Below are 16,972 nucleotides of genomic sequence, written 5' to 3'. Positions count from 1 at the left end.
GAAAATAAAATAGTGGGCTGGGCCAATTGCCCTGGGCTGACTTCAAAAATCTGGGCCTGTATAATATAAAATTTTGACAAATTTTTTTTTTCTCCTGGGCTGCAGCCCACCACAGCCTTTGCTGTGGCTCCGCCTTTGCCCCGGAGAACGAGAAGACTACAGCGTCTTTCGAATTCGGGGTTCAAGACATGTATCCATTCCAATCCTTTTCATCAGGTTTGACTCCGCTGTACTGCTTTGCTTACTAGAAGTTTTACTTATTTAATTTGTAATTTGTAATTTTCGTATGATTGTGTTACTAAATTTGTTTAGTTATGCTTATTCTTGGTTGCGTTTTTGTTTAGTTGTATATGAATCCATGTTAAAGCATGATTGTTAGAGCAAGTTCATCGGTTCTGCCTAAATTTGTTGGAGATATTGCTGAAATTTAAAATCAGAGAGGGATTTCTGATGCTAAACTATGTCCCTAATGGTGTGCTATATTTTGTTCCAAATGTAACTTATTCTCCAGGTATCTCACTCTTCTAACTACAAATTGGTTTTTTAAAGATACGGTTTGGGGGGTTTTCGCGTGTTGGCGATTATAACTCCATTTATCTTGCGTTTGATATTTAGAACAAACTGTGATGTTTTAGTTTAGGCAGGATGTATAACACCACTAGAGTGCTGACTTTAGGTATTGGTTCTTTAATATGGCTATGAGACAAGACAGAGCATGGTATTTGACCTCGTGTTATGTTTTTATAAAGTGAATGCACTTTCTTTTAGAGATAATGCCCGATCTCTTTTATCCTGGTGCTTATCACTACACATGCACCAGCAGTAAAGAAATATACTTGCCTAAACTGGAAATAGAGAAAGCATTGAAGAGCTATTTAAAATTTTGAAAGTGCAGTATTCATATTTTCATATGCTACATCAAATTCCTCTACGGCTACTTCTTTCTAATTGACTAGAAGTACTTTGAATCTTTTTGTGGCACTTACCGACGGATCAAAGTCCCCGGAAAGAAGGCTTGACCCGACCTCGCAAGCTACCCTCCTGGCCCCATTTTAGCGTCCCGTAGCATGTAGTAGTGACGAGTGTATCAAATCCGTAACGGCACATGTCCCTACCCTTCTGTGATGTTGTTTCATTCAATCACCTACTGTACAGATTTAGGATAGCCAAGGTGGCAGGAAATGAGGAAAAAAGAGAATGACTCATAAGGAAAAAGGGTAAAAGAAAATGGAAAAAGAGAAAAAAGGGACAGACGAAAAATAAAATATATCTCGAATATACATATTAATTAGTTGAATTTTCATTTACGCATATTTACTGGTTTATTAATCTAAGACGATTCCCAAAATTATACTCCTAAATAAAATTTTACGAAAAATATAAGAACATCCATCTCCCTGGAATGTTCCTTTTATATAATGGTCCGAGCATGTTTGGAATGTTCAATTGCAAAAGGCCAAGGGGTCACATTTTTATTTAACATTTGATATTTGAAATGCGGTTAGTTAACAGATTTGATGCCCTGATAAAAAGGATGTTGCAGGCTGGCTGCAACTTGCCACTGGGAGCAAATGAAGAATCTTCTGGATTATATGATAATATTTATAATATAAAGTCCTCCCTGCTTACGTTTAGGTCAGCGATAAGAATTTTTATTTTTAACTGAAAACTTGTGAAGACCCATATGGTGAGGATAATATCGAGGTCTTTTTGTTCTGCTCGCAAAGGAGGGGCAACTGCCGTCTTCCTGTTTTATCCCCTCAAACTTATAGGCCAGCTTTAGGTCATAGGTTAATTCGCACATGAATTAGGCATCCCAAAAACCTCAATTGATCTAACAATATTCAAAATCATGGTAAAATGAGTGGGCAAATGTTCCCCTGAATCGGCAAATCCAGGGAAAGACATTACTTCCATTTTGTGAATATGTTCACTCTCCCCAGGATGAGTATTTCAAGATGTGTGTGTTTTGGTGCTGTACAACATAGTCAAACGAATTGGGCTATGCAATAGTTATATCACTTATTGACACATGTCGAGACATGAATCTTCATGTCTTGAGCCCTTAAGAATTTAAACTTACAGAAAAGTGCACGGTTAAAAATAAAGATTGTAAACTGCATTACACAGTTATTCTGTTTTCCCTGTGGGGTTTGAAATTATGAACTATAATTCCACATATATGCAAGTGTAGCAGCTTAAATATAATCAACTACGGAATTTGAATATGAGTGCCAAATTGATTTATCAAAGTCAAATTGGGTGAACTATCATAGGAAAGAGGGAGTATTAGGATTTGGCTCTGGTATTAGAGACAATCTACCCAGTAATTATTGCAATGCCCAGTATAATAATGGTCTGTAAATACTTGGAAGTAGACATCTTCCCTGGACTATGTTGTTTGATTTTAAGTTTTATGTGAAGTGAGTCAAGTTTGAATCACTTGTGAACAACTCAAACAATTTCATTATATTATTTTAGTTTTTTAGTTTTGATTTGTGTAGAATTTTAGTTAAACATTATTAATTTAAAAAGAATTATTAGATGAATTCCAACCTAAGATTATCAAATGAAAGAAAAAACGTACAAAAGATAAAGTAAAAAGATATAATAAAAATTTATTATCAGTAAGAATCGTAAATAAATTTGGAACAGACCTAAAGATTAAATGATCATATACTAGACCATCTTAGGTATGTTTAGTATAATAAGCAAGTGCAATTTTAATTGCCCAAAATATTGATAGATTAAGATTTAAATTACCTGATTCCTAAGCACCTTATTAAACAGATATTTATTACAAACCTATCCGAGCCTCAATTTCCAGTCGAACTCCTATTACTCCAAACCGTATTTTGAGTTGAAATATAATTCTTAGCCTAGGTTTTAGTTGAATTGCAATATTTGCTCCAAACAAGCTTCCGCTCAATCCTCGTCGCCGCCTACTCCGGAGTGTGCCTCACCTGCCGATAGCCTCCGAACTCCTGTTTAGATCTCTGTGCTTTGTAATTCGGAATATTTCGGCAATACTCAAGGTAATGTCTCTGATTGGGTTCCCGTCTGATGATTTAGATTCCTTTTCAATTCAGAATAAAAGTTCTTGCTTTTACTTTATCCTTGAGTTTGAGTGTGTATAGTATATGAGGTAGTTTCTGGTGCTTGTATTAGCACTTAAAATATCAATCATAAATCGGATTCCAGTTTTATAGAAAATCCTAATAATGACCTGTTGGTTTGCGATTGGCGTATATCTAAACTCTTGAGCCGGTTCTTTGATAAAGGGGGATGAGTATTTTCGGTCTGATAATTTTGATTACTATTTCCGGTTCAGGTTTGCAATTTTCTGCTTCACCTAATCAATTGATAATATTAATATCGTGCCAAATCAGTATATCAAGGTCATAATAGCATGTTCAATTTTGGTAGCCTTTTTTAGTTTCTAGAGACAAACAACTATTGATGCATTTATAAAATGATTTTATTAATTTGTAACTAAATAGTTGAATTCACCGCGTCCTAAATCTTGATGATCTGTGGGCTACTGAATGAGCTCTTACAATAGGAAAGAGTATGCATGTGAAATCAATATACATATTTAGTTTTGGTCTCTCGTGAAATAGAGTTATAGACGCCTACAAAGAAGAAACTCGGTTCCGCTCCTATACACTATTGTATATATAATTTAAGTTTATTGTTAATGCTTGAGATGAGATAAAGGAAGCTATGATAATAATCAGGAATTATAAACTCTCGAAAATAAAAATATGGATGTCTTGATGGTGAAGAAGCTCTGCAATAAGGAAAAGTGGAACCAAAACCATCTAAGCTTCGTAAAAGTTAAAATACTGCATCTACTGATTTATCATATTGCACCGGTCATGGGTCATCACTCTGTATGATATAGTTTTAGTATAAAATATAAAAACATCCCTAAATATAGGTATCACATGTTTTTCATGTTATGCCTTATTGACACTGTATCTTCTTGGGCAACAAATAACCATTCTGTAGCAGTGGAGATATGAATTTCTTCATACCTAAAATTTTACTACTTTTCTTTTCTATAAAAAAGTACAGGTTTTCTATGCTGTTTTGCTTGATTTGAAAAGATCTCATTTAAGATTAATCATGATTGTAGTGCGAATTGATAGAGAAGAAATGCAAAACCTTTGCATCGCACAGATTAATGAATGCCTATTTTAAAATTTAGGTCTTCATCACTTAATTCATGAGAAACAAGGAGCATGATTTGACCTAATGTTTTCTCTATAAATTGCATGTCGCAGTTTGTCATATTAAAAATAAATAAATTATAATTGGTGAAAACTTTGCAAGATATTATATATTACAAAGTACCAGACTTTGTGTCTTATTATGCAATATTTGTATGCTTAAACTCCTGCTATGTGCAATTTAGTGGGAAAATCTTGCACTATATTTAATAGATAACTAAATTATGCTCTAATTGGCATGAGTATTTCCCCTTATTTGGTGTTTTTTTTGGCTTGCTTTTAGCACTTCAGAAAGTTAAGTAGTTAAAGTGTATATAATACAGACCAGGAAGAGAGAGTCTTATACTTGAATCGCCAAGATCATTCTCCCACTTCTTCCCATGGTTTAGTACTAATTTCCTTTCTACTATATATGTTACCTAACCGTTATGATATTTTAATATTGTCACCCTTTATTTGTTATAATAAATGCTCAAAATGACGCTCTTCGCGCTATATGTGTAGGTAGTGATCCTAACATCTTCAAAAAAATAAAATTGCCATATAAATTGTTTTTATGTTTGGTATAACTTATTTCATAAATGATATAGTATAATATATGCGATTGTTGAATTTTAGACCACCTTTATATTCAAGGCCAAGAGATCCCGTAGATTATACACACTCAAGTGCTGTGCATATTGAATTAGGATTGCTTGCTTACTTTGCTTTGTAAGATAAATTTAGGCCTTCTACTGTTTTGAGTCGACGAGGCAGTCTACGATGCATTTTTGAGAAAATGATTCTATCCATTTATCTCAAAATGTATAGAGTAACTATACTGTCACAAAGATAGTTTTATAGCTTATACTTTCAAAGTAGCTACATTTAGTGCAAGCTATTAAGTATCCTTACTACTGCTTCTCAGAATTATTACTAAAAACAAACCATATTGCAGGACTATGTGGTCACATTCCACCTGGAAATGGACAGAGTCAAAGATCAACAACAAAGGCAATTGTTTAAACAATCAACATGGCCCGAGTTTGAAGGTATGCGACAAAATGTTACCGGAGATTCGTTTTTACATTACTGTAATTATTTAAGAGTACTGCCTCCAAAATATCAGATTAATAGAATAATAGTTTAGTACAAATGACGTTCTAATTTTTTTTTTTTTTTTTTTTGACAAACAAAGGATTTTATTAATACGAATCGCAAACCCAGCCGGGACAAACCCCCGAACTGTCAACTACAATCTGATTGTGAAACAAAAAACGAACTAAACAAATAGTCGTTTTGTTTTCAGATCGCTTAACAAATAGAATATTCATATTCTTTGATCTAAAAAGTGTTACAACGATATCTCGAGCAATCCAACCTACATCAGTTATGAAACTAGTAGTCTCGCAATTGACCTTCACGTAAGCATCATCTGTAGCCCAATGTTCAAAACTATCAGTCAAATCAACTGATCCTGGAGCACCAAACGTCCCCAAAACATGAACAATTATTTGTTGTGAAAGGTGAGCTCTTGCGGTATCCACCATCGTTCCGAAATCGATGCGAGTCTTACCGATCTCCCAAAATGCCGTATAAATCCTTTTCAGATTGATAATTGAACGACAGATCAAGACACATAAAAATACGAAAACATAACAAACTGACATCCCAAAAAGATGGGCACACACTGACATCCCAAAACAATGGGCACACAACCTTGATAACAAGGTACTCAAACAAGATTAGATCTTGGTTTTATTGAAAAACTAGTAAAATAATAGAGGGGATGAGAGAGTGAAGAGGTTAATTGATGAGAAGATGAAGATCTGGGAGGCGGAGAAGTGACGGCTGAAACTCTAATACGGGAGTCGACTCTCAAAACGAGAGAGAAAAGTTATTAGGGTTTTAGAAAGCAAGCTGTCCACAGACGTTCTAATTTACACTGTTGTTTTTATCAAATATTTACTCAGGATAAGACATTTAAAATGGGGATCTTTAAAAGTTTCTTGTTTCTGAGACAATGTTCTGTTGTATTTACTAATTTCTCCATGTTCTATAAGATTGGTCACCTAATTCAAGATATTTATAAGATTGCAAGTTCCTGGTTAACATTGTATAGAAGGCATATTTGGTTCTGCTTGCAGTTGGGCATTCATTTTCTGTTGTCTTACATTTCAACCAACTTACTAATTTGACACATTTTATACAATTACTTTGATATGGGTGTCACTCTTATACTTCACGTTCCCAGTGGCTTAAATCACAGAGATGTTTGATATTTTTTTTATTAGAAATGGGAGTACCCCAGATTCTTTTAATTACAGAAGCCTGGGGATTGACACATAATGTTTGGTATAAGCTGACACAAGTCAATGACGTCCCAAGAAAGATACTATTCAAGTGTTTTCCCTAAGTAATTAATATAAAAATCATAGCAAAAGGAATAACACTTTAAAATTCCACACATGCGCTGTTAGAGTTCGATATTACAAGTTTATTCATGTCCAGAGGAACTGCTTATAGTTTATACGAGTACATACTTGCTCACAACTCATGCAATTGAAATGATAGAATGCTGCTTTTGGTTTAGCTCCACCTTATTATACTCAATACATGATGCACCTACAAGGGATGAACCACACATTTAACTTCATATATAAATTGCAATGGGGCAGGGTACTTCATCCTCTTCCCGCACCAACTCAGTTCAGAGGCTGGGGAGTTACCAGGCGAACTAAGTTCAATTCTTCATGTTATCGGTCAGATTTTCCCCTCACATCAGAAAGTTTGGGTTAGATCAAAGTCTTTGTTGGATAGCGGCCGAGGAAGGTTGGTTGACATGATTTGATTGATAAATGTCAAGGTTTTAGTTGTATATTGTTTATGTCTGTCATACTATGTTTACTTGATTTGTCATTTTGGCGTTGTATTCTTTACAGCTTTACTCTTTCAAGCAGGATTTCTGGTGGTCGAAGGAGCAGAAAAAATGTATGGATCACAATTTGTGAATACTATGACTGATTAATTATAATGATAGATCAGTAAATAAAACATGTATAATGATCAAACAGTCTAATGTGCATTCAAATGCAGGGCTCAGAGTCATCGGGGTTATTGGGTGGACAACATTGGAAGAAGAGGCATCATAAAGTTACCTCCCAGAGACAATTTAATCTCAAGACAGAGGTTTGTTCACTGAATAGCATACATACTCGTGTCTATTGATTGAGTTTTTCCCTTCCTTTTTTTTGTTGCTAATTAAATGCTTTTAAATTTAAAAATGATGATTCTATTATTGGCGTTTAATAGTATATAATATTCTACCAGTATGTCCTATCTATTGATTGTAGATCGCTTGGTGAATCACCCTTTTAGCATTATTGTACAACAGAATTGACGTGTTTTAGATGACATCTAACGGGATATATAGACTTTGTAGTGGAAGAATCAATGTTTCTTTTGGAAATTTGGATTATGCTTCACGGAATGGAAGTGAGAATCCTTAAGGATGAAAATTTAAAGTTTAAACCTAAATTTGGAGAAAATAGAGCTTGTACCATTTCTGTTGTGTGCTTAAAGTTAGCGGCCGCCGGCCGGGGTTAGAGATTAACCCTATTGAGCATTGGATAACCCTATTGAACATTGAATTATAGGTGTGCCAACTGCCATGATCACCTCTCTGTGTAATCACTTCTTACTAGGCTCTAACCTCTGTTATACAGCCTTCTCTCCACTCTATTGTGCAGCCTCAGATGAAAAGAAGTGACCAATTAAGATCAATTCTGCATTAAGTCTTATTTGGGTCATTTGGTCCTGGAGAGGGAGACATAAATTGATCATAGAGAAGAGATAATTTTCTTTTACAAATGTCACTCTATTTGTGGTGGAAAGCAGCACGGCTAATATTAATGAGCAACATCGTTCCTCCTGTGATATAACCCATTTTATACAGGGGGTAGCCAAGAAGCCCATAGGGTTACTGCATGTGAAGGTTTTACGTGCAGAGAAGCTTCTGAAGATGAACTTGCTGAGTGCATCTGATCCTTATGTGAAACTCAGTCTAAGTGGTGAAAGACTTCCCGCTAGAAAGACCTCCATTAAGATGAACAATTTGAACCCAGGGTGGAACGGGGACTTTAAGCTTACCGAAAAGGATCCTCAGACCTAGGTCCTCCGGATACATGTCTATGACTAGGAAAAGTTTTTTTTATAAAATTTTTGATCAAATATAATTCTGTCTAATCAAGTAAAATTATATAGCTGATACCATAATGCTTAATGCGTATTGTTATTTTATTTATTGAGCACATAGAATTTTAATATCATAATCCCAAGTTCCTAACTAGAATTGCAAACGGGCTTTGTTTTCAAAGGGCTCCATTGTCTAGAACCTAAATCTTGAACCAATTACTATAAATCTATGATGGTAGATCATAGTCATTATGAATAAAGATGCTCTTGTAACCTATATCAGAAACTTGAAGTACTTATAAAGTTATAATTATAAAGGTTTGCTCAGGATATGCTATTTGGTGAAGCGGACTTTATTTACCAATATGAATCAGGATTCTGAATAAGATATATCTTGAATCCGATTGCTAGGTCGGGCGACATGACAAGCTCGATATGCAACTCATCCCATTGAAGCTACTTGTGCCGCACGAGAGAAAGGAATTTGCAACGAATCTGCTTAAGAACATGAATCCTAAGGACACTCAGTGACAGAAAACTGAGGGGGTAAATTATGTTAAACCTTTGTACCTTTTAAAGAAGATTATGAAAGAAGCCGCTCTGTTGTTCTACAACATTCTATGAAAAATAGTTCAATAAAACGGTCTGAGTCCTGGTCCAGTCATGTGTACAGAGCAGGTTTACTTTTAGTTACTGTGTAGGTGCAAAAGATGTCAAGGGGAATAGTTTTTGGTGATGCAATGTTACTGATATAGTTCATGTATTTTATCTTTTGCAGATAATGGGAGAGCTAGCTGTCTATGTTCTTTTGTGAATCACATAAACCGGCTTTAGTCTAGAATTGTTTCAAATAAAAATCACATGTCAGTGATAAATGGATGTAGAGTCTGGGGTTTGTAAAGTATATTACTTTGTGGGTTGGAGGGTATTAAACTGAGTTTTTATTTAATTATTTGCATCATAGATATACATTAAAATTTCATTTAGCTTTTTATTTTTTAAAATTTCCTGTTCAAATTGAAAGTTTCAACCATTTTTCTGACTTTTCTTTTTGAGTAATATATATTACTGTAAAAAATGAATTTAAATAGAGGCCCGTGCCTTGCACGGGCTTTTATGCTAGTTTTTTTATAATGATGGACCTCATACATATATAAAGCTACACCAATCAAAAAATGTATACAATTTAGTTCTTACATGCTAGACAAACCAATTTATAGCATTATTATAAAATAATGATTAATACTACTTACTCCAAAATTTGTTCCAAATTTTCATTCTCAAACAAAATGACACAAATGAATAATATTAATTAGGTGGCGTTAGAAAATATTGATTAGTGAAGATTTGTATACATGGAATGAATTATCAACAAGATGAGTACCAATAAATATTCATCATTTAACTAAAAATGTTTGTTACACAGAGAATACACGGAAAATCCGACTACAAATTTACTGAGTCAGATAATACAGATAGGCTTTAAATTGTTTATGTTCTAGGCATTTTTGACCAGCAACAGCGATCATCACATATACAGCTAGCAGCTGCTCACTAAAAAAATTGTCCCAAAATACTTGTCACTTTCTTCTTTCAATACAAATTTATCTACATATTAATTGTGATTTTTTTGGAACTCAACATTATTCTCATTTCTCAAGGCACTAAATCCCTATATTTATTATGTGATTTTTTTGAAACTCAACTATATTTTCACTTATCAATGCACTAATTTATGATACATGAGATAAAATTCTATCTAACCAAATTTTTTCTTAATATACGTGTTTCTTTCAAAATGGACCTATAAAACGAGACGGAGGGAGTAGTACATTCTAGTGCTGTGTAAAAAGGATTAAAACGAGAAAAAGGATAAATGCAGAGCTTACGCGGACACGTTTGTTTTGAAACATGCACACATGGCTCTATATTAAATTCATGCACACATCTTCTTGTCTGTGACTCTTGTGTACAAATACACCAAGTCACTCAGGTCTTCCAGTGTCATAGTTTCATGAGTACTGAAAGCACTTGCAAACATATGAATATATGATACTTGTTCAACTTATACAACTACATTTCACTACACATTTCTTGTCAGCAACATCAGGCAGTGAAGATGAAGATCACATGGCAATCTTTGATTCCAAAATGCTTCATTCCGAATAAAGTTATTCCTAAACAAACTTCGGTATCCAGAATTTCGATATCAGATTTTGGTTATTCATTAGTGCTCCCAGAGGAGCTATCTGATTCCCTCGCAGGATCCAATCTTTATGTTTTTACACTAGCAGAACTAAAAGTGATCACAAATGGATTCTCTTCGAGTAATTTTCTTGGCCAAGGAGGGTTTGGACCGGTTCATAAAGGCTTCATTGATGATAGATTTAGGCCTGGTTTGAAGGCTCAAACTGTTGCTGTTAAAGTTCTTAATTTAAATGGCTTGCAAGGCCACAGGGAGTGGCTGGTATGTCGTCTACTTATTTACATACACCCTCATTTTTTTCAATATTATTTGACCATGTAAATATAAGATTTAATAGGTTCTGAATTTAAGGAACTTGATTTTATTTTCTTTTAATTTTGCAGACTGAAGTGATATTTCTTGGGCAATTGAGGCATGAGCATATGGTGAAGTTGATAGGATATTGTTGCGAAGGTGAAAATCGGCTGCTGGTTTATGAACACATGCCTAGAGGCAGCTTAGAGAATCAGCTCTTCAGAAGTAAGTTCCCTCGCTTAATTCATCTTAGAAAATCTCCAGGCATTTTAAGCATGAAATTAGAGTTATGATCCATATCTTTATTACTTGTTCTTATACTTGGTCTGCGTGCATTGTTGTAAATCAACTTTTGTTTTCTTAATTTTGAATCAGTATCTTGATTTGATGTCTAGTTCGAAAAAGACAGACCAAATTTACCTTATATGATGTATTTTTTAAATCAACTGATCTGTTGGATTCTAAAACAGAGATGATCTTTTTTAGAGCAACAAAGTTTTAATACAAAACACTGTTCTTGATCTCAGAATATTCGGTGCCAATTCCATGGTCCACAAGAATCCAAATTGCCCTTGGTGCAGCGAAAGGCCTGGCTTTCCTCCACCAAGCTAAAAAACCTGTTATATATCGCGATTTCAAAGCTTCCAACATTTTGCTAGACTCTGTAAGCTTCTTATAATCTTATTCACTCTTCTAAAATGTTCATGTTATTCTGCTTATTTAGTTACGTATTTCCCTTTAATGAACACAAATATGCTTATGTCTATAGGACTACACTGCGAAACTCTCAGATTTTGGACTAGCAAGGCAAGGTCCAGAAGGAGATGCAACGCACGTCACAACAAGAGTAATGGGCACCCATGGCTATGCTGCCCCTGATTACATGTGCACCGGTTAGTGGTATAATCATATCTTAACAGCTTAAATACTTTTTCACTACATCTGAAGAGTAGTTAACACAAACTTGATTGTTCCTTAATTATGATTTTCAGGTCATTTGACTGCAGCAAGTGATGTGTACAGCTACGGAGTTTTACTATTGGAGCTATTAACAGGAAGAAGGGCGATGGAAAGGAGCCGGCCTAGTAGAGAGCAACGTTTAGTGGACTGGGCAAGATCATCGCTGAAAGAACCACGAAAGCTTTGGCGAATCATGGACCCAAAACTTGAAGGCCAATACTCAGAAACTGCGGCTTTAAAGACTGCTGCATTGGCATACCAATGCCTTGATCAGAGGCCAAAATCTAGGCCAACCATGAGTACAGTGATTCAAACTTTGGAACCGTTAGCATAGTAGTAGGACGATTGGAAGATAAACAACTTACCAAAGGCATCAATATCTGATATACTCTAGAACTTGTTTTAGTTCTCATGTAGTGACAACCATTCTGATTACAGTGACTTTTGCAGAACGGAAGGGAAAAAAAAAGTTAATTGATTAAGTCGTATCTTCATTCTCTTATGTCACCAGTATGATTGATTAAATTCGAAGGCTTGATTCTGCTAGCAAAAATGCGAGAATTATAATTTTAAATTAGACATCTAATTTGAAACGGAGAGAGTATTTGGAAAAACTGTTTTGATATTATCTAAGCAATTTTTACATGTTTTGAATAAAAGTTATACTCCTTTCATCCCATAATTAGATGAACTCGTTGATTTCGGACGCACAATTTAAAGTTCATTGACCACATAGCTACATTAATTATTTTTAAAATTTTATTTTTGTAAATAAAAATTAAAATATAAAATTTTCATTTACAAAAAAAAAAATTAAAAAAATAAATTTCCGAACTAGACGATCAATGCCTCTTAAGTTACGTGTATAAAATCAACCCGTTCATCTAATTTTAAGTTACGTGTATAAAATCAACCCGTTCATCTAATCTGAGATGGGGAGTAATTGTTATGACATGCAACAACATTGATGGAGGGAGAAGTGAGTCAAGTTACATCAATTTTTGGACCACTCTTTCATTCTTGTATGTCACTTGTCACTAATCATATTTCGAGAAGAAGTCATTACTACAAACAAGAACGCGTATAATAACACTTCGGTAAAGGGGGATCAATTATAAGACCAACCTAGCGTGTCAATTTTCAATCATTTTTCAACGGCTGATTTGCACTTGAATTAAAAATTATTTAAATTTAATATGAAATTCCGTCCAAGACTATCTTTGGTTATTATGATTAAAAAGTTCAAATTTAGATCATGATCTAAATTTATGTTCAATTTATGTAAGAACAACTTCAATCACGAAAAATTTCTTAACTAAAAAATGAGTTGACGTATGAAAAATAAAAGATTATATTAAAATTATAGTCAACCAATATAGTTAATTATTTCGAAACACAATGTCTTAAGCGGTCCAACAAATTTTAGATGATATCTTACATGTTCAATTTAGCCAACCACATTAGAGATACTTTAACAAAATATAAATTTTCGTCCAAATTACTGCTTATATATTATATTAAATAAATATTTTATAAAATCATTTAATCTTAAATTTAATATTTAATTATTATGAACAATTTTATTATATTTGATAAATTAATTAAATCAAAAAAATATATTTTTTGATTATTAATTAACAAAAAATTATATATTTAATTATCGACGAACACTTTCAATGCATTAGTTAGCATATAAAATATCATTGATATATGTAGTTATTAATTATTATTATTTTGAATATTGATACATATAATTATTGATCAAATAACTAAACAATCACAAAATCAAATCTAAATTGAATAAATTAAAAAAATATAAATACCAAAATTATTATATTAATATTAAATCAACTGACCCGAATTTGAATCAGTCGCACTGATCCAAATTTAATCATTTTTTAAGATAATTTTCAAATTTGCATGTTGTTGAAGAATTTAAAATAATCCTCAAATTTGGAACATGACCGCCGGTTCTTTCCAAACCATTCGGCACTGTGGACAGTGGACACTGTACTCCCACCTCAAAAACACTGAACAAAGTCATTTTCTATCGAGTCAAACAGCGTCGACTTCATAGTACATCCCCTTGATGGCATAAGTCCGAAATAAAATTTATAATTTTATATTCACATTGTGGTTTAGTTGGGTCAACATCAGCGACCATCACATTCTATACAGCTGGTCAACCAATACATTCTAATTTCTAGCCTCGATAAATAAATTTAAACAAAAACACGCAGACACGTTTGTTTGGGCATACACATGGATATTTATAAAATTCACACTCATTGTCCCATGATTGAGACAAAGATACTTTAGGTGTGTGTAGTGTGTACATTTGACAAACTATAAGACAGAAGCACTTGATTAAGAGTCTTTACACCTCTAGTCTTTACATAAGCCACTCAAAAACATATGACACTTCTTCATTAAACAGTTTAGTACTAACAAAATTTTATACTCAAATTATGACAGTGAAGATGAAGATAACATGGCAATCTTTGTTTCCTAAATGTGGCAAGAGTGAAAAGCATTCATGCATGATTCAGAATAGAGTCATTCCTAAGCAGAGTTCAGTGTCCAGGGTTTCGATTTCGGATTTTAGTTCTTCATCAGTGCTCTCAGAGGAGCTGTCTAATTCCCTTGTAGGATCCAATCTTTATGATTTTACATTAGCAGAACTTAAAGTGATCACACATGGGTTCTCACCGAGTAATTTTCTTGGGGAAGGAGGATTTGGACCAGTACATAAGGGGTTCATTGATGAGAATCTTAGGCCTGGCTTGAAGGCTCAGTCTGTTGCTGTTAAAAATCTTGATTTAGATGGCTTGCAAGGCCATAAAGAGTGGCTGGTATGCATACTTTTTTCGATATATTTTGTGCCTTATGATTGTAATTTGATGTTCTGATAAACTTGATTTTGAGTTTTACAGACTGAAGTGATATTTCTTGGACAACTGAGGCATGAGCATATGGTGAAGTTGATAGGATATTGTTGCGAAGATGAAAATCGACTGCTTGTTTATGAATACATGCCTCGAGGGAGCTTAGAGAATCAGCTCTTCAGAAGTATGTCTTACCTTTAATAAAATGGCATGTTTAGTACTTATTTATGAAACTGCATCTATTCAAAATTTATAGTTCTTATACCTAAACTGTTTTTTTACGTCTTTGATTCACTTTTTGACTTATTGCACAAACATATATTTTTCAACTTAAAGTCAAAAATCACTTAGAGCCACCCGACTATAGTGAGGGTATCAGATCGAACCTCATTTCAACACTGTCACAAAGTGATTGATTCATCATTTTTCAGTTCTGCTATTTAGTGAGCATGAGCCATCTCAGTAGCTTAAATAGACAAAAGCAAAAATAATGTGTTTTTCAAATCCAAAAAATTGATTGGTTTTAATTAGTTGCTGTTAAAAATATTACTAGTTTGATTCTAAAACAGATATGATGCTTATAGCAACAGAGTTTTAATAGAGAATACTGTTCTTGATCTCAGAATATTCGGTGCCAATTCCATGGTCCACAAGAATCAAAATTGCCCTTGATGCAGCGAAGGGCCTGGCTTTCCTCCACGAAGCTGAAAAACCTGTTATATACCGCGATTTTAAGGCTTCCAACATTTTGCTAGACTCTGTAAGCTTCTTATCCACTCTTAGACAAAATTCATGTTATCCTAGTTATTCAGTTGCAGTGAACGCTTTGATATCGTATTTTCCTCTAATGAACACAAATGTGCTATATGTCTTTAGGACTACACTGCGAAACTCTCAGATTTTGGACTTGCAAGGGAAGGTCCAGAAGGAGATGCCACACACGTCACAACACGAGTAATGGGCACCCATGGCTATGCTGCCCCTGAATACATGTGCACTGGTAATCACCTTTCTCAAACAGCTTAAGAATTAATAAGATCAGAGCTTTCTAATTGACTCTATGAGTAGTTAACTCAAGAGTATGCAAAATGCAGAGCCTGTGACAATTATTGAATTATAATGGCAATGCAGAAACTAGAATTCTACTAAATAGTGAAGCATGTTTTTCAGGTCATTTGACTGCAGCAAGTGATGTGTACAGTTACGGAGTTTTACTCTTGGAGTTATTAACAGGACGAAGAGCAATGGACAGGAGTCGGCCTAGTAGAGCGCAGAGTCTAGTGGACTGGGCAAAATCATCACTGAGAGAACCACGAAAGCTTGGCCGAATAATGGACCCAAAACTTGAAGGCCAATACTCAGAAACTGCGGCTTTAAAGACAGCTGCATTGGCATACCAATGCCTTGGTCAGAGGCCAAAATCTAGGCCAACCATGAGGACAGTGATTAAAACTTTGGAACCGCTAACAAATTTTGATGGCGTTACAGATGCATTCGTCTACACAGTATCAATAAACAGCAATGAGGCAAAGGAAGATTGAAGTGTATGAAAAGAACCAGAGGCATTAAGATCTCAATTAGTCTATATTTGGGTTCTCAAGTGGTGCTCTGAAGGAACTTGGATATGTAACTAATTTGTAGTGTTTGAAACTTGAAGTTTATAGATATGCAGCTGTAGAACTTGCTCACTTGTTCATTATGATCCATATATATTTTCCGTTGAATTTTATTTGATTAATTTCTAGTAGAAGTTAGTATTATTGCTTTGTATAATGAGAATCTATAATTGGAACATTGATGAGAACTAGCGTAGAAGCCCGTGCAAGGCACGGGCCAACATTTATAAAAAATATATATTATTTATTTTAATTAATAATTTTGTTTGTTTTTATAATATAATTATGTTTTTATTAAATTTTTAAGTACAATTTTATTTTGAAACCAACTAATAATATCAATAATATCTAATTCGGGATAGTAAATATATTTTTAATTACTCAGACTAACACGAAATAATTTGTATATGAGAGATTTTTACAATCAGTGAAGTCTAGTGGGCTATTTAATCCAATTATAATGACATAGGTAGAATTTTTAGACGCAAATTATATATTTCAATTTATAATATAGGTAGATAGTTGAAATTGATTTAATATGTTCACAATTTACGATCACCCTTAGTAATACGATCGAATTCAAGCACATGAACATATAAATGTTTA

General features: G+C 34.0%; 3 protein-coding genes across 3 annotated transcripts; all 3 read left to right on the top strand.

The window, feature by feature from the left end:
• Nucleotides 1-144: 144 nt before the first annotated feature.
• LOC135146814 (uncharacterized) lies at nucleotides 145-9,355 on the top strand. The gene is made up of 6 exons (XM_064089577.1): nucleotides 145-216; nucleotides 5,170-5,263; nucleotides 6,890-7,043; nucleotides 7,154-7,202; nucleotides 7,308-7,400; nucleotides 9,184-9,355. The coding sequence occupies exons 2-6, from the start codon at nucleotides 5,197-5,199 to the stop codon at nucleotides 9,217-9,219; spliced, it is 399 nt and encodes a 132-aa protein (XP_063945647.1). The 5' UTR covers nucleotides 145-216; nucleotides 5,170-5,196; the 3' UTR covers nucleotides 9,220-9,355.
• A 1,008-nt stretch (nucleotides 9,356-10,363) lies between these two features.
• Nucleotides 10,364-12,317, top strand: LOC108214687 (serine/threonine-protein kinase RIPK). The gene is made up of 5 exons (XM_017386824.2): nucleotides 10,364-10,872; nucleotides 10,995-11,130; nucleotides 11,433-11,569; nucleotides 11,675-11,798; nucleotides 11,898-12,317. Exons 1-5 carry the CDS (start codon nucleotides 10,525-10,527, stop codon nucleotides 12,197-12,199), a joined length of 1,047 nt encoding a protein of 348 aa, XP_017242313.1. The 5' UTR covers nucleotides 10,364-10,524; the 3' UTR covers nucleotides 12,200-12,317.
• A 1,849-nt stretch (nucleotides 12,318-14,166) lies between these two features.
• On the top strand, nucleotides 14,167-16,479 carry LOC108214686 (serine/threonine-protein kinase RIPK). Its single transcript, XM_017386822.2, has 5 exons — nucleotides 14,167-14,717; nucleotides 14,799-14,934; nucleotides 15,374-15,510; nucleotides 15,627-15,750; nucleotides 15,921-16,479. The coding sequence occupies exons 1-5, from the start codon at nucleotides 14,334-14,336 to the stop codon at nucleotides 16,289-16,291; spliced, it is 1,152 nt and encodes a 383-aa protein (XP_017242311.1). The 5' UTR covers nucleotides 14,167-14,333; the 3' UTR covers nucleotides 16,292-16,479.
• The last annotated feature ends 493 nt before the right edge of the window (nucleotides 16,480-16,972 follow it).

Source organism: Daucus carota, chromosome 3 (genome assembly GCF_001625215.2).
Source record: "Daucus carota subsp. sativus chromosome 3, DH1 v3.0, whole genome shotgun sequence".
In the NCBI taxonomy this organism is placed as follows: Eukaryota; Viridiplantae; Streptophyta; class Magnoliopsida; order Apiales; family Apiaceae; genus Daucus; species Daucus carota.
This window is presented reverse-complemented; position numbering and strand designations above follow the sequence as displayed.

What these genes read in the sequence shown, in the direction of transcription:
- LOC135146814 (XM_064089577.1), top strand. Translation starts at nt 5,197, where the DNA reads ATGGACAGAGTCAAAGATCAACAACAAAGGCAATTGTTTAAACAATCA. An exon ending in TTGGATAGCGGCCGAGGAAG is followed by an intron (nt 7,044 to 7,153) that starts GTTGGTTGACAT and finishes TATTCTTTACAG; the next exon opens with CTTTACTCTTTCAAGCAGGA. An exon ending in GTCGAAGGAGCAGAAAAAAT is followed by an intron (nt 7,203 to 7,307) that starts GTATGGATCACA and finishes ATTCAAATGCAG; the next exon opens with GGCTCAGAGTCATCGGGGTT.
- LOC108214687 (XM_017386824.2), top strand. Translation starts at nt 10,525, where the DNA reads ATGAAGATCACATGGCAATCTTTGATTCCAAAATGCTTCATTCCGAAT. An exon ending in AAGGCCACAGGGAGTGGCTG is followed by an intron (nt 10,873 to 10,994) that starts GTATGTCGTCTA and finishes TTAATTTTGCAG; the next exon opens with ACTGAAGTGATATTTCTTGG. An exon ending in CCCTGATTACATGTGCACCG is followed by an intron (nt 11,799 to 11,897) that starts GTTAGTGGTATA and finishes TATGATTTTCAG; the next exon opens with GTCATTTGACTGCAGCAAGT.
- LOC108214686 (XM_017386822.2), top strand. Translation starts at nt 14,334, where the DNA reads ATGACAGTGAAGATGAAGATAACATGGCAATCTTTGTTTCCTAAATGT. An exon ending in AGAGAATCAGCTCTTCAGAA is followed by an intron (nt 14,935 to 15,373) that starts GTATGTCTTACC and finishes TCTTGATCTCAG; the next exon opens with AATATTCGGTGCCAATTCCA. An exon ending in CCAACATTTTGCTAGACTCT is followed by an intron (nt 15,511 to 15,626) that starts GTAAGCTTCTTA and finishes ATATGTCTTTAG; the next exon opens with GACTACACTGCGAAACTCTC.